This window comes from Candoia aspera, chromosome 1 (assembly GCF_035149785.1).
Source record: "Candoia aspera isolate rCanAsp1 chromosome 1, rCanAsp1.hap2, whole genome shotgun sequence".
In the NCBI taxonomy this organism is placed as follows: domain Eukaryota; kingdom Metazoa; phylum Chordata; class Lepidosauria; order Squamata; family Boidae; genus Candoia; species Candoia aspera.
The window spans coordinates 128886854-128907899 of record NC_086153.1 but is presented as its reverse complement, the minus strand read 5'-3'; the positions used below and the strand labels follow the sequence as shown (position 1 = coordinate 128907899).

The following is a 21046-nucleotide window of genomic DNA, read 5'->3' as shown; positions in this document are numbered from 1 at the left end:
TAGAGTCTCGTTCAAGGCACAAATGACCAGGCTCAAATTATCATGCTTTGGGCACATTATGTGAAGACCTAGCTCTCTGGAGAAAGCTTTAATGCTGGGAAAGGTAGAAGGAAAGAGAAGAAGAGGACGATCTGAAGCAAGATTAGTTACAGTAGTAATGGACACAACATTGGAAGACCTAAAGGACCAGCTTAGGAACAGATCATCATGGAGAAAATCTATGTGGTTGCTAGAAGTTGATACCAACTTGATGGCACATAATCAATCAATCAATCAACAAATCAATCAATCAAGTGCTATTTAACAATGATGCAGACTGCCTCTGGAAATAGAGGACTGTCTGCTGGAAGTATTTAAACAAAGGCTGGATGGCCATTTATTGAGGATGCTGAGGTAGTAGAGTCCTGCAACAGGCAGGGAATTGGAATAGATGAACCAAAGGTCCCTTCCAACCTTTATGTTATCTGTAAGTACGGTAAGGTACACTGTTGTTTATTGAACAACACCTCTATTAAGCAATTAAGGATCTGTGATGGCCTACTGAGGATATGCCAGTTCAGTTTAAGATTACAGTATTATCAAAAGTATCAGTTACGTAAACAGAGGATTTGAGTCTGTAGAAACTGCTCTGCTTATAAGCCCTCATTTCTAGGACAGAAAACCAATTTCCTTTGCTAGATATAAATAAGCCAGGAATACTTTTATTTTACTCTCACGTTTCCATAAATCTAATTTTGAGAACCAGTCTCCATTATCCAACTCACCTGATGCTGATCTATTAGCATACGCAGAGCCTCTTCATCATCTGGAAGGATACCATGGAAACGCAGGGTCTGCTCAGCCTCAGCCAGCCATTCCAGAAGCACATGGACAACTGAGTGGAATTCCTCTGCCTGCACAAATAGAAGGGTGTGTATGTTAAGGAAGGAATTTGGACAGAAAAAGTATGTATGATGTTGAGAACAATGGGCCCAGATTGGCAGTTACTTATCATTCAGCAATGAAGCTACCTTAACTTTCCAGTAAAAAATCTGATTTAAAACACCTTGCTATCATGACTGTAAAAATGTCAAAGCCTTTTTTAAAAAAAACTGAAGAAAGTCCAAAGGACTCTTTGAGTGCTTTTAAATGTAAGATTTATGCCACACATGAAAGCTGTATGAGCAATTTCTTATCTTGCCTACAGATTACAAAAATAATGTTTAAACCTATGAACTGGAGCCATGCTAATGAACATCAGTTAGTCTGAGAGGGAAAGGGGACATTAACTAGAGCTGTGTATAGATCCAAGTTTCTATGTAACTCTTCTCTGAGAGGTGAAAACAACATTAATTCTGAGGTGGTCATTTCTGGTGACAGAGTTCACTTTTTCCTTTTACTTGGGTTGTGTACTGGTCTTGGTTTTTCCCAAGTCCTGAACAAAGGCTGATTCCAACATTAAACAAGATAACAGGTTCTCTGAAACATGCATGTATACTTTGGAGCAAGTAGTGGAGACATTTAACAGATAACATTATCCTTCACAAAATGCTCCTATCTGGACCAGGATGCCATGACCACTGTAATTCATGCCTTGATCACCACCCAACTAGACTACTGCAACACACTCTACATGGGGCTGCCTTTTTGTAAAATATCACAGAATCTCTGCCTTAGTAACACGTGCTGCTGTGTCCTTTGATTATTAGAAAATACTGCCTTTTCCAAAACAGATAGATCATACATTTATGACAAATATTCCTTAACATCTGGAACAAAATCTCTTAGTTCTTCTATTTTAAGGAGATGGAAGGACAAGAACATCCACACATGTAGTCCTGTACAACATATGTGTGCATATGGTGAGAAAAGCAGCTATAAGCCTTTCTTTCTTCCTGAGCAATGCCCAACTGTTCAAGACTAAACCCATTTAGTCATTTACACCATTTCATTGAGTCGGCTGGTGCATGGGAAAAGGGTTCTAATTGGGAATCAGGAATTTTGTTTAAAATTCAATTTGTTCTGTATGAGCAAGTCTGCTACTTTGTACAGGCTTTTTTCAGTTCAGAACATTTCCAGAACAGTTTGAACAAGATCAGAAAAACTTCTGGAAAATCAAAGCACCTGCATACCACTACATAGTACAGTGTGTGAATCTGCCTGCAATGGCTTGTTCAAGAAATCCTGGTTAATTAAAAAAAAAAACCCTCCTGCCTTGGTATTACATGTGGATCAGGTCATTATGAATCCCTAAATATTTCATCTGACGGAATTCAGTGTAATAAGTTTGCTTCTCACCTGATGAAGGGCCTGTTCCAGTCGTGTTTGCTTGGAGACAGAGAGTGTGCACACAGTCTCCCACCGAGTACCAAGTTCCTGCATTTGAACCTTAACCCAAGAGGAATCATCACGGCTACCTTCTATCAGCTCTCGAGCAGAGCGTTTCAGAGCCTGAACACTACTTGTCCTTTTCCCCAGTTCCTTCTGGAAGCCCTGAGCAAAGGAAATAAAGTATGATCTCCTGTTTAGCACTGTACCTACATGCAACATGGCTTCTTTTGTATATTAAAAAAACCCTCTTGATCACAGCTATTTTTTTCAAGAGCACAAATTGCATTTTCTTAATTTTTTAAGATAAATGGGCTAAATATTTTCATTTCCTAATTTTGTTAAAGCCTTTTATTTTATCTTCATTGCATTTTCTTATGCATGTTCATTTCTGCTTGCTTTGCTCTTAATCAGTAGTTTACATATATTCTACAATAAAACTCAGAATGAACATATTCAGACCTCATTTTGAACATGGATTCTTCTAATGAGAATATTCTTAGAAGCTCTCTGGCCTTTAGGATCCTGTGAGTCAGAAATGCTTGTTTTGTTCATTAACTGAACCCTATTATGCCATTGGTATAAACAATCCCATGGCTTACTAAGCTATTTTTCAACCAATTATAATGAATTAAAACATAATTTAGGATCCAAATACAATGCCAATCTAAATTGGAAGCTTTCAATTTAGTCTTCATGGACATATCAAGGAGGAAAGGGGAAAAGGGTATGTGTGAATCAGGGGGAAAGCTACGCCCATTCCCAATATAGTAAAACATGATTATTTATGATTCCAAAAATAAAATAGTATAATTCCTTATACTATTTCAGGTCAAGGGAATATAGCCTTACCCACAGGTAATTTATAAGAACACACTGGCTGCAAAAAGCTTGAAATAATCAATTACAATAACTTAGTTTTATAAAGTAGCACAGATTCCAAAACGAGGTTATGAGCCAACCAAATCCCTACATTTTTTAAACATCTTTTCCTCTCTAACATTTTTTTTAAAAAAACCATAGTGTAGGGTTTTTAATTTATTGAATAGTTTCATGAATCTTTCTTACAAGTTACAAATTGATCTCATAGTCACCCAATCAAAACAATTTGAAGAGCCGGACTTAAAATAATACAAATGCTACTGTAATATTGTCATTACTTTGTGATTATCTATCAAATTCATCACTAAATCAATGTCTCCATGCACAGGCTGATCTTCGGCCAGCTGCGGTTCTACTTTGTAAAGCCAATCTATGAGAGCCTGAAGAGCATCAGTAAATTGTCCAGAAAACAGGAGGGCTTCTTCCAGTTTGTTTTGTCTGAAGAAGGGAGATAAAACAAATATTTAAATAAACTGAAAAATACCTTTTCGTTTGCATACATTAGGGAAGGTGCTATACAAATAAAGGAAAGAACCCAAACTTGTTTGTTTTTAGTAAGATAGTAGAAAAGGTAAAAATGCTTCTCTTTGTTCTTATCAGTAGGTAAAGGTAAAGGTAAAGGTTTCCCTTGACGTAAAGTCCAGTCGTGTCCGACTCTAGGGGGCGGTGCTCATCTCCGTTTCTAAGCCTTGGAGCCGGCGTTGTCCATAGGACACTTCCGGGTCATGTGGCCAGCATGACGACACGAAACGCCGTTACCTTCCCGCCGAAGCGGTACCTATTGATCTACTCACATTTGCATGTTTTCGAACTGCTAGGTGAGCAGGAGCTGGGATTGACAGCGGGAGCTCACCCCGCCGCGCGGTTTCGAACCGCCGACCTTCCGATCGACAGCTCAGCGGTTTAACCCGCAGCGCCACCACGTCCCGTTCTTATCAGTAGTCATAACCAATTAAAACCGCACCTTTGTTGTAGCAGCAATACAGGGAGGACATCTATGTACAGCTTTCCTTCATGTCCCAGTGGACATACAATAGAAGCGCTGAACAAGTTCAGTTGTTCTTTGTCCTATCTTGGATTTACAATTACCCGCTGTATAGATTAAGCCAGCCTTTCTCAACCTTTTGACCCTGGAGGAACCCTTGAAATATTTTTCAGCCCTGCACATTCAGGCTCAAATATAGGCAAGAAGTTACAAAATTATTACATTCGTTTCATGTGTAGCCTCTATATATTCATTGACAGTGTTCTTAAACTAAAAATAAAAAATGAAACTTACCTCTTTAATGTGAAGTTGCCCAAATTTGAAATAATTTTTTTAAACAAATTGTGATCTCCCAGGGAAGCCGTAGTGACTTCCCATGGAACCCTGTCTGAGAAACCCTGGATTAAACAATATATATACAATCCTAACACCATAATCCAGGCTTTCAGATTGCACACCAGTCGCTGCAGCTTTCTTCAGATCTTTATCACAATAAAGATGCAACATTACTGTACCATGCCAGCTCCTACTTCCTACATTATCCCCATTTATCCATCATTCAGAGAGGCTACATGCCCTCATAGTAGCCCAACCCAACCTCAGCCTTCCCTCCATTTTGACAAAAAGGAGGAGTTACATTTGTTTTCAGAGATAATAATACAACAATGAAATGCTGGTGTTTATATATATCTGTCAATATTAGTTTCAGGAGAACAGTATAGATATTAGGGGAGAATTCATTCCTCTAGGAAAACAAGATCCTCATTCCCAGGACTAATTGAACGTGCAAAGAAAAAAAGGTGCACCATTACAGCCATCTACTTCCCATTGTTAGACATAGAGCCCTATGCCATTCCATAGAAATTAGTTGAGAAGAAACAGATCTCCACATTTCATCACACTGATAAAAACAAACCATATGCTTATCCCACAGCTGGCTGAGATTTAAACAGTTTTATTTAAACATTTCAAAGACTGTATGTGGTAGCCAAGAACTCCATCCTTCGCTCAAAGTGGCCTCTTGTAAGATTAGTCTAATCAGGGTCAGATATTGACAGTCAATTATGGAAAGGCCAATGGCATAAAAAGGGAAACAGTCCTTTCCACTTCGTACTGTGTTTTACAGGTCGTCTTTTAAAGGTGATACACGGCTTCTGGTTTTACCTTTCTACAGATTTTCCACAGACTGTATCCCATTTGTCTCTGAGCTCACTCAACATATCGTCCAGTTTCAGACTGTCGTCAGCAAGGGAGGTTTTTTCTTTTAAAGAACGTCCACTTCTGTTTGTGGTGTCATACACAGAATGTTTGGCTCCAAGAGCTTTTTGGAACTCCTGTGCAGTAAGAAGAGAAAAAACTGTAACAGGAAACAAACAGGGCATGTAAACTATAGGACAAAACGTATTTTGTGCTACTTGGAACAGATCACAATGGCTAGAATTTTACAGCAAGCTGTGTTTAGGGAAGAAAGCTCCTAAGCAGGAAACCAGAACCAGTTACATTGTACAGAACCTTGTAACAATGAAATTAAAAGATGAACCAATCAACTTTATTTAACTGGGCAATAAAAAGATGTAATCTAATAGAAATGGAAGAAGAATTAAGCTCTGCAGTCTGGTGTAACAGCCCATCAATTTGGGATTAACTTAAACAAAACTATTACTAGATCCTTTCTAATTTAACTGGATCAAAGTTGTATGACAGCCAAACACTTCTGGTTTAGTTGGCTTCTGAAGGTGCAAATTGCTTTCCATTTCTTGCTGTTAAAAAATAAAAATGACAACTCTTAGGGTAGTGGGCACCCTTCATACGGCTAAAAAAAGCCTTAACACTTTACCACCATGGAGAGAGCAATCAATATCTTTATGTAGACTTTCAGAAACAAATAATATTTAAATTAAATTGTTAGTTATAAGTTTAGGGCTTTTGTTAAGATCAGTTTCAATGGCAAAGTGAATAAAAATATACTCAGATTGTATGTGCTTGATTTTAACACTCACTTTTTCTTGATCATGCGACACTTTAAACCTCAAAGAGGCTTTTATGCAGCAAATATCAAACGACTATCTGATACAAGTCTTTGATCAAAACTACATCACAGCCTTTGTCATGGAGCCCTACATATGCACCAAGTGAACCGTATTTTCTCAGAACAAGCACAAAAAAAGAACTGTATTCCTGGACTGCTTAGCTTAGCTTAGCTAGCATAATTCTAAATGTGTATGTACTTTATACTCTAGAAGAAATAAAGTTTAGGATGTATTTTTTGTAAGTCTGAATTTGATTTCATCTCCCTCCCTATATATTATACATGTATAACTTTACTCATGTTTCAATTTTACGATTCTGAGTCCTTTTATCTATTTTTTCAGATAATTAAAATTAGCAACTTTTAAACAATCCCTTTTTGTGATAGTGTACACTTGTACAGAGGCATAGGCAAAACTCCATGACTCAAATAAGCCACAGACCTTTTAAGTGGCACTGGATGCAACAGAATGAAACTCCAGTGACCAACAGAACAAATTTGCTGAATTACCCTCATGGCATACAACAAAAATTCAAGCTGATGAATTTCCTGATTATGATTACTATAGACAGTCAAACATTTCAAATACTTCAGTATCTTCACAGAGTAGGGTCTTTATCAAATTATAAAACTGCCATGATTTTCCATAAAGGAAACCTCTGCTAGTGAAACCCTGGGCAGGAGAAGTTCCCTGCCAACTTCTCTATACCCAGGATGTTCACTATCAAACCAATCTTACTTCTGTCTGGGTAGGCATATCCATTTACTAATCAACATTAGGCTCTAGAATAAATCCCATAGGAAATCATAATCAATTGGTCAATAATAATTACTATATCCTATAAATTGTGCATGTAAAATAAACTGAGATAGGCCAATAAGGCAGCACTTAATGGCCCAACACTTTTAAAAGTTATTTCCTTTTTTAAAAAAATCCTTGGATATGGACTGCACAAACAATATTTTCTGTTAATTTGCATTTAAATATAATAATAGAGGGGGAAACTGATAAAGCAGTGAATATGCCTTACTTTGGCAGAAATATGAGACAGACACCCTTTTGAAATCTTCGTTTCTTTTTACTTTTGGCAAAAGCAACTCTCATGGAGTAAAGCCAAATAATTCTGGATATTACACATATCCTGCTTTTATGTTGTTGATGCAAGATACTAAAACCACTGAAATCTTCAACTGTGGTTTTGAGGTTTACTTCATAATGGGAAGGTTCAAGGAAACATGTATAAACAGACCATATGCAAACGATTTGATAAACAGATTTGCTAGGATTTGTGGACATTATTTTATTACCATTCCTATACTGGGAATAAGAAGTTGATACTTTTTAACGAAACTAATTATACTAGTAAACATGCAGATATTCTAAAATTCTCTTGAGTCCTCTTCTATGAGCAGATTTAAAATGATTTGAGCTGACAACTTCAGATCCTACCAAATATGTCATAAACTGATTTAATCCTACAGAATACTTTGGGCTATCTACATAACTTATTCAAAGCATACTGCTGGGACATTTGGGGCCTCTTGTGGAAATTCCTCCAAATCCTAATTTTAAGACAAGACCACAACATCAGTCCATTCATTATGATGGAGGAAAGGGCTCCCTGAATTTATTTATGTCTCATTCCTCATTCTATCCATTTCCACAATTGGTTTTTTTTAAATAATGTCTCAAAATTTATACATACTTTAGTTATTTATTAAACCTTCAATACCACTCCAATCAATCAGACTCTGAGTGCTTATTATTTCTACATACAGTAATATAGGTTAAAATAATACAGATGCAGAAACCATCACTAGCAATCTCCAGAGAATACAATCTAAAGCCCTAGTTCTTCTTCGCATTCCGAATTCAGGTGCTACCCAAAGCCCTGCAGAAGAGCCACGCCATCTCCAGCATAGTAACAGAGAAGGAGCTGTCTTTATCTCTAGGGACAAACTGTTTCAGAGGAAGAGGCCACCACTGAGAGGCTCACCCTCAGGGTCCCTGATATCAATACCCCTTTGGAAATGGAACCGTAGCATACTTTTCCTCCAAGATGGGCATATTCTACCTGGAGAGGCAGTCTCTACCCAGGTACTAAGTCACATAGGGCTTTAAAGGTAACAACCAGAACCTTTAATCGCATCCAGAAGTCAAATGGCAGCCAATGCAGCTCCCACAATAGATGTATCACACGAGCAAATCAAGTTATGCCCATTAGCACATTGCATTTTGAACCAGCTGTAGCTTCCAGGGGAAGGCCTATATAGAGCAGATTGTAAAAATCCAGTAGTACATTTTTCCCTTGTATATTTTTCCTAATACATGTATATATTCACATATTTCTCTAAAATGTGCATTTTCTATGGAAGCCAAACTTTTTGCAAGCTATTGTTACCTATTACAATGCTTTTTTTTTCTTTGCACAATCTCTCCTAAACGTGCATAATTTGTACATATTACAAATTTGCAAATGATATCACAGAATTCAGAAAAATATGGGTACTGGCAAATGGAACAGTACCAATAGAACAGTACCAAGTTTGCATGAAAATGAAAAATGAACAAATTTGTTCTGCATCCTGATTGATAGGAAACAGGCTATTCTGAAACTGATTATTCTGAGGACAGTCTGAAGCAGCCCAATGACATTTTACATAACTTCCAAATTAAATTCAAATCCTTAGACAACATCTGACAACCATTCATGGATCTAGTCCAAAGGGAGGAAAGTACAAACTTTCAGTGTTGAAGTCTGTGATAACCATTCCAAGGAAGTTAATCCATTTTCTTCTTCCGCAGCCTCCCCTGCTAATGATATAAACATTTTCCCCATCCTACGTTGGTCCAATCACCTTAGTATCATGTTGCATATTCTAAGGACATACATTAGATACACAAAGAGACAGGAATTGCATGGAGGTATCTTTCATGAAGGGTCAGGTAATTGATGCTGGATTTGTTTGTAGCCAGGTTTCACATATGCCTGACCTATAGAAGAACTGCCGTAGTGAGGCAATAGATTGTCATGGAGTCACATGGGCCCAGAAATAAGCCCCCCATCTTTCCATCCTAGAGTAACAACTGTGTTCTGAATCATTAAGCCTTTCCCAACTTGATGCCCCCAGAACGGCTATGACTATACCACTTAGAACTGCTAACCAGAATGCCCAGTAAACAAAATTAAGCTAGTTGGATCATTGTAATGGTACAATACTCCACTTCCTATGGATTAGAGACTGAAATCTCTAATTATTTGTATGACAAGAAAGCAAGCACAATAGATGCAAAGCAAATGAAGCATTCAGAGAGATTTTAAAAGGCATTAAGATGAAATGCCATCATTTGATTGACAGCCAGGATTGTGCAAGTATGGAACAGTGCTTGAAGTTAAACATATACTATTATTATTATTTTTATTATTATTATTATTATTAATCATTCACAGTATGTCCCTTTCCAAAGAGTTATAGAGGAAAAGCCCCCGTTTTTCAAATGGTGTGGAGATGGAGATAAATTTTAGTAAAGTAATTAAGATTTTATCAAAGTACAAAAGTTTTTACTTCTTCTGAACAAAGATGATCCACTCAATATCAAAGCAATTCAAACCAAAAATACTAGACTAAGTTAACTTCCTGTGAACCCTATGGTCAAACCAAGTTGGTTGCAGATAGAAATGGTAGTATTGAGTTTAGAATGGGTAACTTATTGGTTCAAATACTCTTTAATATGGTTCTTCATTATCACATACGGTTCCATTCCATAAGAAAAGAGGTTTCTGAGAGAAGCCTCCCAATTTCTATTTATTTTATGGGCTGGAAAGCAGCCAATGTTTGAATTTGATAGTAGCAAACATTCCAACCTTGTGACCGATAAATCCCTCTCCTCCTGCCAATTACTTCATGATGTCTTGCCAACAGGTTCTACATTCCATTACTAGTGACTCACCTTATGCTGGACAAGCTGCATCTTAATTTTGTCTGGATCATTTGCAATTTCCAATTCTGCATCTAAAGACTTTTCTGAATCATCCAACCATTCAGTAAGTTTGATCCAAGCTTCATGGAACTGCAGAAAAACAAGAGGTGTGCTTGTGTTCCTTCATTGGTAGATCAATCAATAACCATTTAGTCTCAAAAGATTAAATAGGAAAAATATAATATTCAAAACCAGGCAATTCAAAATGGGCCAGCACAATATATTGGCAACAATGGCTTGTTCTACTTTTAAACAGTCTTTTTTAATTTTGCAAATTATTTTACAATAGATATTTGCTCCTTCTTATTCTAATCCTTCCAGAAGGGTTGATATAATGCAAGTGTCATTGATGGAGAATTAATGCACTTAATGATGCAGTAATGCATATGAATGAACCTAGCTATATCTAATGTGAATTTGAACAGTATTTTCATTTACTATTTCATTGACCTGATTGCACAGATGATAACATAAGACCTCAGGTAAAGTCAACAGCATACTGAGGCCTAGAATCAGAGAGCTGGAAATGTTCATTTAAGCCAAGTAATTATGGCAGTGTCTCTTCAGCTACCATGTAAACACATCCATGGGGGCAGTCCATCATTTATCTGAGTGCTTAGTTTGGGCCTAAGGGGAAATGAAAAGAAAAAAGGTAGGAGGAGGGGGCTTCTAGTTATTTAATATCTTTCCCAGAAGTTGTAGATGTGCCTCCTGGCTAGACTGAGAAGAAAAAGGGAGGTGATGGCAAAAAGGTACTAATTATAAGGAAGTATGCTTGTCTCACAAAAAAAAGCAAAGGCATGTTTTCTTTAGAATTGCTCCATCATTTGCATGTAGTTACTAATATTTATCAACTGAATCTTTAGATGGATGAGAAGACTTAAAAAATAGCTGTCAGTACAAGTTTGGGGCAGCTAGATTTCAGGTGAATGAATCTCAATTTCACTGTACCGGTGAACAAGTAAGTAGCCAATCTTACTTATTTCTTTAAAAATAACCCACCTGACAATTAGTGCATATAAGTGCAAGTGAAACACTGAATTTTTTATATGACTGCCACTTTCATCCATGCTTATGCTACCCCGACATGTATTCATCAAAACCATGCTGCATCAGCATTATGTGTATGAACTGATCCTGAGTCACTCCTTTCTCCTCCTCCAGGCTCTTGTGGAGTTAGAACAAAGAATCTCAGCATAACAATCTGCATCTCATTTCAGACTACAAACAAGTTGAGAAAGCTAGTAGCATTATGAGAATAGGCTACAATCCTGGGGGCAAAGTATGTGTTGCTTGGGATACAATCTGTAAAATTGGGACGGCACATTGTCATGTTACCTGTTTGGCACGCTTCCTTGCATCATCCAAAGCTCTTCCTCTTTCTACTAAGCGCTGAACTACTTTTTCCCACCTGCTCTGGACACTAATGAGCAGATTCTTAATGAGGACAACATCCTGTTTCTGGCTGAAGTACTTCAAATGAGTTCCAGCTTTGTCTAGCTCGATAATCTGGTCACGATGAGCATTTACTTCGTTGGCAAAGACCTTCCAAAGGAAAAAAGTAATACTGAAATTTGGAAAATATCTAGATATGTAAAGCTGCCTGTTGTATTGGCAGAGGAAATGTATGATGTTATTTAGAAACTAATCTTTAGAGGTTAAAAGTTACTGGGCTGATTTATTTACAATCCAGCTCAATGCATCCAGGGAAGAGAGTTCTAATTCTGCTCCTGCAATGGTATGTGAGAAAGACCTTGAGAAATGTGGTAAAGACATGCTGCGTAGGGAATGGTCAGATAAGAGAGGACATAGACTGCAGCTGCATAATAGGCAGAGAAAGAGACTCAGAAGGGACCCTTTTCAGGTTGTAAAGGAGACGGTGGGAGTCTGTACTTTCAGACTTGCAAGATTCTGTTAATGTACCCTTTCAATAAAGTAAAATTAGCTCATCTATTCATGTTTCCTGTCTGGTCTACCTGGGAAGGCTGACAGCTCCTTTCTTTCATACCTTGTGTTCATCAATCTGGAACAGGACAGTGTCTAAAATAAGACTTGGCCGAGAAGCCACTGTCAAAGTTTGCTCAGCTTGAGTAAGCCAGTTGATAAAATCTTGAAGTGAATTGTGGAACTCCGTTGCCAAACTGAGGGCTTCTTCCAGTTTTATCTGTAAGAACACAACATAATTAACCACAGTGGAAGCTTTACAGAATAGTAAATCATATTATGGTTGAATATAATTTGGAAGAGGCCCATAGCTGTTGGCTTTTTCTCCTAACAATTTTTCTCAGCTAATGTTAATATGCTTTTGATTCTAAAACAGTATCTAGATAAAATATTGCTAAACAATAGTTGAGAAAAAAAAGAAGGAAAAAAATTTCAGGGACTGAGCAAGAAAAAAGCATCCAATGCTACATACTGACCTCTTAAAACAAAAACAACATCACCTTTCTATGTTTAATGGTAAGACCAAGAAGCTTTTAGACAGGAATTCAGAAACACGCATGCTTTTCAGTTTTGATTTTACATGCAAAAATAGGGACCATGTGCTCCAGTACTGCATGAAGGATGTCAAGAATGACTTAGAAAACCATTGGGTGAATTTAACATTATAATTTAAGCCTTATAATTTGCAGAGAAGACTATTACTTGCTGCAGAATAAGGGTCCTGCTGGGTCAGTTACCAGCCTGGCAAAGAAAAAAATTATAGGAAAAGAATAGCCACCTCCTCTGTCTTCCAGGAAACACATGTCACAAATGGCAGAAGAATGTATGAACCAGAGTTAGTTTAGCTTATCTATAAATCGGTTTCACTGACATCTTGCCCTCCAAATAAACTGGGACTATGGCTCCCAGTATTCCTAAACAATATGCCTATAATCACACTGACTCCAAATTTTGGGAGATGTGGTCCCAACACATCTGAAAAATAGGTTGTGAAGGAAGGCTTATCTACATCATAAGTGACAGTATATGCATAGCAATGGAAAAGGGACACCCAAGACATGACAATGCAGAATAAGTGCCTACAGCTAAATGATGCAAAATATCACTGATCCGATTGGTTAATTTCTATTATATCACAAGAAAGAGTCCAAAAGCATTACCCCTCAAGAATAGCTTTGTTTGTTTATTCATTCATTTCTGCTCTTTATATTTGTATTTGTCATGAGTAAGGATGGCGAGCAGCATTTCTTGGTTTTCTGAAGACATTTCTAAACGTATCTGCTTAATTGCTTGTTCCTCCCTCTTTCGATGGGAGTAGGAGTTTGTTAGGATTGATGTCCTAACTACCAAGAAACACACTGAGACAATGACTTGGTCTCTAATATTTATTACTAGTACTTAACAAGAATCCTAACAAACTGAGGAAGCGTGGGAAAAACCCAGCCATATAAACCCCAAAGGTTAAGGCGGTCCCGATCTGTGTCTCTTTGAATGGCTGAACAGTTCCTCAGTGCTACGCATGCGCTTGACAGTCTGGGTGGGAGCCCCCTGCTCGCCATCCTTACTCATGACAGTATTTCAGCTATTTCCAGATGAAATGTATAGTCCAACTCAGATTAAATTGTTTAACTGAGAAAATCATGTTTACTCCTATGAAAACTTTTATTTATGAGAAAGATGCTTCTGACTCCAGGCACAAACACAGTCTCATCACTAAATACTTTGAAGAACTGTTATATTCACAGTGTCAAGAATACTCTTAAAGCATACTGTATATTCCCAACTGACAAGATGATGGATTGGGAGACTGTTTATTCCCCAAGCCTGTGACCTATAGACTCTAAGAGACATTTTTGTTTACAGACACTGGACTACTCCTTAGATTTTAGTGATACAGTTTTCCTTAAGGGTATGGGTGTTTGGTATTATTTACCACACAGATTACATGGGTCCATCAACTCTTGCTAAAGAACATCACAACAATCTACACTGAAAATAATCTAACATTAAGATTCCTAAATATATAGAGAAATTTCTCATGTTCACCCTATAACATACTTTTCTTTCGCTGAGTTTTGTTTCTACTGATTCCCATTTTTCTTTAAGATTATTTATATCCTGCTCAACATTAGTTTCCTTAGACTCTGGGCATCTTGCAAGCATCTGTAGGCCTTTCTGCATTAGACATCTGTAAGTTTCTTCCTTAGCTTCAAAGGCAGCACAAAGTTCCTAAACAGAAAGAGAAAATATGCCAAATCGTTTACACATAAATGTTGATTCTTAACTATTAACCTCTAAAGCAGTTGTACAGCACCTTTCTATGACTGGGGCTCTATTTTTGTGTGGAAAGGTTGAGTTAAGAAATACACATTGAGGATAATCTGAAATATTCACCAGATGTCACCGGGAATGTGCCCATAACAGCACTGCAGAATTGTGTGCATTCTTTTGGTTAAAGTGGATCAACAATAATAAAAAAAATGTGTGAGTTTTCTAGGTCCTTATAAGCATTCTATTTGATATGTACTTTGAACAAACAATCAAGCAAATATTTTAATGTTATCTGTTGAGTAATCTTCAAAGTTATTTTGCACAACTGGTCTTACAGCATTCTAGGGTTACGTGAGACCAAAGACATTACTATAATTTCATCTGTGGCATCTTCAATCCATAACAAAGGTCAAAGGATATGCATGTTTCAAATTCAGGGAAATTTTATTATTTAGTGTATCTTTCAGAAGGTATTTTTCCCTCCAATAAAAAATGGCTTTTAATTTAGCAAGGCATTTCTGCAAGTGAAAAATAACCCAAGAAAATCTGATCTATTACTTAGATGCAAGAACAGCTTGTGTTCTTAACTTTCTGGTGGAAATCAAATGAGCCATTCCATTATCATATCAACACAAACCATAATATTAGCATTAGGTATATTTTCCAACTGCCTTTTTTGAGCCCTTAAAGTATTATTAAAATCTATGAAACCTATTGTAATACATATCTAGCCTTGATAGAAGGGTTCTACATATGTTTTCTTTGCCTTAGGCAAACTATTCTATTAAAAAAAAAAGTACTCAAGAGAGAGGCATTCTCTATCACTTCTTTGCATTTCAGACCTAGACTGGAATCTTGGCAATGCTTACCAAACCACTAACTGTTAGTTAGGAATATGCAAGTAAAATTTGGCCTGGGTATGTTATATTCCAAGCCCTGGACACAGGCATATTTTAATAAGCCTTCAACTCACTGAAAAGAAAATAATACAATTATGTTGTCTTGACACTGGAAAAAAAGTAGATTCTTTGTCTCCATGCACTAGCAATAGGAGTTGGATGGATCAAGAAATAATAAATGGACAATAAAGTTCAGAGAACACTGGCTCTCAATATATTTGACTGTTATGAAGACTAAGATGCAAAATAACAAGCTCCCTATTTGGAGTGGGGCAAACTAACAGTTTGGCATTAAGAAAGTGGATACAAAGAATATAAATTATATAGAAAACTTCATAGCAGAAAATCAGAGGCACCAAAATTTCCTTAAAATCTTTTTTCTCTCTAAACTAATGTGAGGACTGTTCAACTATGGTAATTTACAAAACTAATGCCTTTAAAGGCATTTCCCTGTGCAGAATTTGCAAATTTTTCATTACAAACAGCCACAAAGGGTTAGTTTCCAAATTTGGACCATCTGCACTATTAAAATCCTTACCACATGGGTATTAAGCTGCTCTCTTGCAGTCTCTGGTAAACCACCAACAGGCTTTGATGCCAAAAGGTGACGCTCAGTTTCTGTCAGCCATTGTTGTAGGTCTTCAACATCACCATGGAAACCCTGGGCCTAAACAAAATGTCATCATAACACTTCAGGGCATATTTCATGATACTGACTTGCTATATCAGCTAAGACATTGCAAAAGTTGAACATATTAAATCACAGGATTTTTAAAGGCCTACAGATCTAAAAGGAAATGCCATTGAACTAGGAATACCCCAGGGATTAAAACAAAAATTATTGTACATACAGTGAAACGCTATTGAGAGAAAAAAGAAAGGAAAAACTACAATATGTAATATTATACCAATTACATAAAATGTACTGATCACGGATTTACAGTTTAAATCTACATACTACTAAAACTCTCCTGTCTAATCTTCAATTGGGTGAAACAATGCATCATAGGGCAACAATTTTTGAACCAATGTAACTCAAATGGGCTAACTCAAAGAATGCAATCCAAATCCAGGACCTACTCCCCATGGGATTGAAATTTGGAAAAATTGTGGCAACTTCAGTGCTGCCATGCTGCTGTGGTCACGTGATCGTCATTTCCAACACTTCCCCCCAGCTTCCCACAAGTCAATGGGGAAGCCGGCACAAAGTGTGAATTTTTCTGAGGTGATGACGGCACTCTATACCTCAGGGATTGAAATTTGGCAAAGTCAGCAGGAAGTGTGAACTCGTCTGTGGTAAAAATAAATAAAATAAAATAAAACTTTTTTTAAATGTCAGCCTAATTATGCTGCATGGAAAAAGGGGGGGATGTCATGGTCAAGAGGTGACACCAAATATCGTCAGGAAGTAGCAAGGAGGAGGAGGAAGAGAGAACAAAAATTGGATGAGGCCAGGGCCGCAGGACTCCAGGATCAAAGAGTCAGGTCAAATAACACGAGAGAAGGAGAGACAGAGAGGGAGAGGCATTCTCCAGAATGGCAACAAGAGGGACAGAAGGAGAAGAGAGGAAGAGACAAAGGTGCAGAGAAATGCATGTCTCCAGGATCAGATATGAAGAACAAATAGCACAAGATAAGAACAAATGGAGGATGAAAGGGCTACACATCTCCAGAATGACAACGAAAGCCACTGTATGAGGACTTGAGAAGCATCCAATTTGGTCAGCAATCCGCCCGTGGTCATTCTGTTTCTCTGTTTAGGTAATGAAATATTTCTGAAACTATGACCCAGTAAGTCACGGGTTGTCTAGTCTCAATTTATGACTGGAGTGGTACATACAAAGTTCCAGTTGGAAATTCAAAACAAAGATCACTCGTATATAAAGTGTACTTATTTATCAAATTTGTATAAAACCTTCTTATACAAAAGATATCTGAAAAGAATTATAGTATAATTGATATAATTTATAACTTAGAAACGCAGGTTGCTATACAGAAAGGAAGCTAAGAGTACACACAGAACAATCTGTCCAATTTAAGATTTATAATTAGACATTTCAAATTATTAGTAATTTATGAAAGGCATGCTCCAAATTTTTTCTATCATAGAGAAAGCTTAACTACTCGGAATGTTTTAAAGTGCCTACCTTTGGCTTCAATGGGCCCAAATTTCATTCAATACACCTGGATGATCTTTTACACAATTTCTGATACACACCTGGATCAAGGCCCTATCCAGCTGTTGTTTCCTTTTCTCTGTTTTTTCCAAGACATTTTGCCACCGTTGATTCAGAAGCTCAAGTTTACTTTGTAGATTGCTAGCTTCTTCCACAGCACTTGATTGAATCAGGTCATTTCCTGCTTTTTTAACTGTTTCCACTGTAGACTGGTGAGCTAAGACATCATTTTGCAACACCTGCAGGAACAAAACATGTAATTCCTCTCTCTGTGTGATTTTTTTTAATCGCTCATTTCATTCAGTTACCTTCAGTAACATCATCATTTCAATAAAACTCAACTGGAAATATTTAGAAATAATACAAATTACAGGGTTTGCATAATTGAGTGAAATCTTTAAGATATTATAAAAGTTATCCACTTTGAATAACGATTCTTACGTATTTGGAGATATTTTAGAGAGTCAGATCAGCATACTTTTTATTGTTCCATTTAATTCACCACTAGGTCAGAGCATGTTTGGTTATATTGATGGTTGTTGATATAGGGAGCCAGACATATACTCTGCCAAAGAGCTAAAGTCCCCAAATCCCAAAGGGTAAATACCTTATCATTTATTTTATTTATACCTAATTTTTAACTGTATGAGTTTGGGCTGAGAGAGAGCGATTGATCCAAAGTCACCCAGACAGCTTCCTTGCCTGAGAGAGGACTAGAACTCATTGTCTCAGTGTCTAGCCTAGCACCTTACCTACTACCCCAAACTGGCTCTCCCATACAAAATGGGCTAGACATCTATAAATGGAGGACATAAGTATTCAAAATCTGCTTGGCAAAAATATCACTACTTCCTTGCTCATTTCTTTATAAAATGATACTGGAAAACGTCTTTAGAGAAACAGATGCCAATTCTATTTCTTTTGTGATAATGATGATCTTTTTTTTTAGGCCATCAGGTATTACCTGCCAAATTCCAAAGAGGAAATGTTCATCTGTCACCTCTATCATGGAAAATGAATAGGCAGAAAAAGCGTAACAACATTGGTTTGCTAAACTATTAGCGTACCTACAGTTTATTCTATTGCCAGCGATCATTTGCCAATAATACAGTAAGATAGTTTCAGCCCTGTATGACTTGGAACTTAAAAAAAAAGCAGTAATTTTGTACCAACAATTATAGATTGTTATGCATATATTTTATCATAACTGTCCCAACATAGAAATCAAAATGTCAAGGTGCTTAGAAAGTTAGTCTTATGGACCTGTCTGATGAGTCAGACTCAGAGTTGGAGAAGCAGGATATGACAGGTTCTGAACCTGCAACTTGGGAGGCAGCAGACTCTCAGATGCCTGGAGATGAGGCCCAGAAAAAGCAGGACCTGTCGGAGGATAAGCCAGCAGTTCTGGAGCCGTCAGTTAAACAGCCACCTGTTCCAAAAGCATAGCAGCAGGCTGAGCCACCTAACCTACAGCCTGAAGAGGAAATGATCTGTAAGCCCCGCAGGACAGTTGGGTTTTCAATGCCTTCTTGAAATCTGGGAAGATGTGAGTATTCCTTATCTCAGGAATGAAGGTGCTCCAAAGTATGGGAGCAGCCACTGAGATGGTGCAATGCAAGAGGTTCTTTGTGACCTCCAAAAACCAAGTGAGCAAAACGAAAGGGGCGTGACCCAATAAAATAGGCATGCCTGATTCAGTGCTATAAGAAAAGGGGTCTAGGAGTCAGACAAGCTTACCAGCCTTGGTCCTGACTTCCTGAATATGTGTTGCTTCTGATTCCCTGACTAACCTTTGGACTGGCGCAAGATTAACTCAGCTCTGGTTCTTGGAATTGTTTCCCCAGAAGTTTGGCTTCTGAAATAAGCTTCCTTGTTTTTTCCATGAGTTCTGCATTCTTGCACTGTGTTGAGATTTAGAGCTACCATAAAGACCTTCTTTCTAAACCTGACCTATTTCAATTGTTAATACAGGGCAGTTATTTCCATTAAGTAATTATACCTAACAATGCAGCCCAGAATTACTAGTTACATACATGATGTTTGGCCAGTTCAATTTCAATAGCCTTGGGGTCACCTCCCACTGGCTTCTGTTCATTCAGCAGGTCTTCAGTGTGTGTCAGCCATGTCAGCAACTCATCCAGAGCATGCTGGAACTGTCCCAAAGCTAATAAAGCACCTTCCAGTTTATGCTGTTCAAAAACAAGAAAATAAAAATTGAAATCATGACACAAATGCTAAATCTTCAAGCATTTCAATGTGTGTTGAAAACTCATATGAACACCTAGAAATGCAACCCAAAATTTATTTTACATATAATCTGAAACCAAGATTAGAAAGAGCATTTAAAGGTAGTAACATATTTTACTGTAATTATTTAAGAATTATTCAGTGGCTTACATTTGCCTCATTTTTTTTCTCACAAGAACTATGACAGGTTAATTTGAGAGTCAGTGACTTTACAACTTCATGACAGGTTTAGGGATTACATCTGCATCATCAAAGTCCAAGAATCTGCTCTCTGTGAACCTGTGAATCTTTGTTGCAATATCTTGTGTTTTAATTTTTAAAAATTTTATTAGTAGAATATAATAAACAAATAATAATATAGCAAGATTTAGAGTAAAACAAACCTCCATATATTACACTTTTTAAAATAAATTGATCATAAAGGGGGGAAAAGAAACTAGGAAAAAAGAAACTAATAAGATCCATATAATAGCAATATATGATTAATTCATTCCTTATTTTGCAATATTTGGGTGATACAAGCCACAATAAAATTGTGACCCCAACATATTACTTGGAATATGTCTCTAATTTGCTTTTCCTTTCACTTTTATTCATAAATAAATAAATGTCTAGTTTAAAACAGAAAGCAACTGTCGTTGTGTGAAGCGACTCTTAATCCTACTCTTTAGCCTTAACTGAAATAAAACATAAACTCACGTTGCTGTGCTTATCTTAACCTGCCTTTAATCAGCTCCTTATCATCTAAAGTTATATTAAGTTTAGATTATAAATCCCTAGGAGCACAGGTTTGCTTTAATTATTGCTATCCTTCAAAAGCATTGTTTATTTTAATAATGCTATATAAATAAATACAAATAACTATATTACATATTTCCTGAGTTTGTAAACATAGCAGCAACAGGAACACCACCTCCTGCTTTTAAGGAACCCTCTATCACACTGAAGCTTCTTTAAAGCCACTCCTGTTGCAACTGTCTTCACGTATCAAGTTTCATGTGCCCTAATTCTTATGCTCACTGTGTGGGTAGGAAGATTTTCTTCACAACACCTCAACCTTCTGTGGATTCACAGTTACTTTCAAACCAATCTCCTGGTTCACAGGATAAATCTCTAAACTGAAATTGCTATGTAGAAACTTTTGCCTCTGGAAGAAATTGCATTGCAAGCATCAGTATATAGATTCACAGCTTTTAAAAGGGCAATTAACTATGCAGTCCAATGTATGTCTGTTTAGAACAAAACCTTATTAAACTGAATAAGAGCTAAGTGTATATAAGACTTCAGCCTCTCAGTTGGAGAGGTAAGAGAAAGATTTAAAAC

The 21046-nt window shown here is 37.1% G+C and overlaps 1 protein-coding gene across 1 annotated transcript in view; it reads right to left on the bottom strand.

The window, feature by feature from the left end:
* Positions 1-21046, bottom strand: part of DST (dystonin) — a 353259-nt gene that overhangs the window by 32249 nt on the left and 299964 nt on the right. Inside the window, exons 74-84 of the mRNA XM_063313467.1 lie at positions 19510-19665; positions 17518-17715; positions 15838-15966; positions 14188-14358; positions 12194-12349; positions 11524-11730; positions 10156-10275; positions 5339-5508; positions 3468-3627; positions 2278-2472; positions 765-893 (exon numbers count right to left, since the gene is read on the bottom strand). Coding sequence (XP_063169537.1) covers positions 765-893; positions 2278-2472; positions 3468-3627; positions 5339-5508; positions 10156-10275; positions 11524-11730; positions 12194-12349; positions 14188-14358; positions 15838-15966; positions 17518-17715; positions 19510-19665 — 1791 coding nt within the window. The remainder of the gene's footprint in view (positions 1-764; positions 894-2277; positions 2473-3467; positions 3628-5338; positions 5509-10155; positions 10276-11523; positions 11731-12193; positions 12350-14187; positions 14359-15837; positions 15967-17517; positions 17716-19509; positions 19666-21046) is intronic.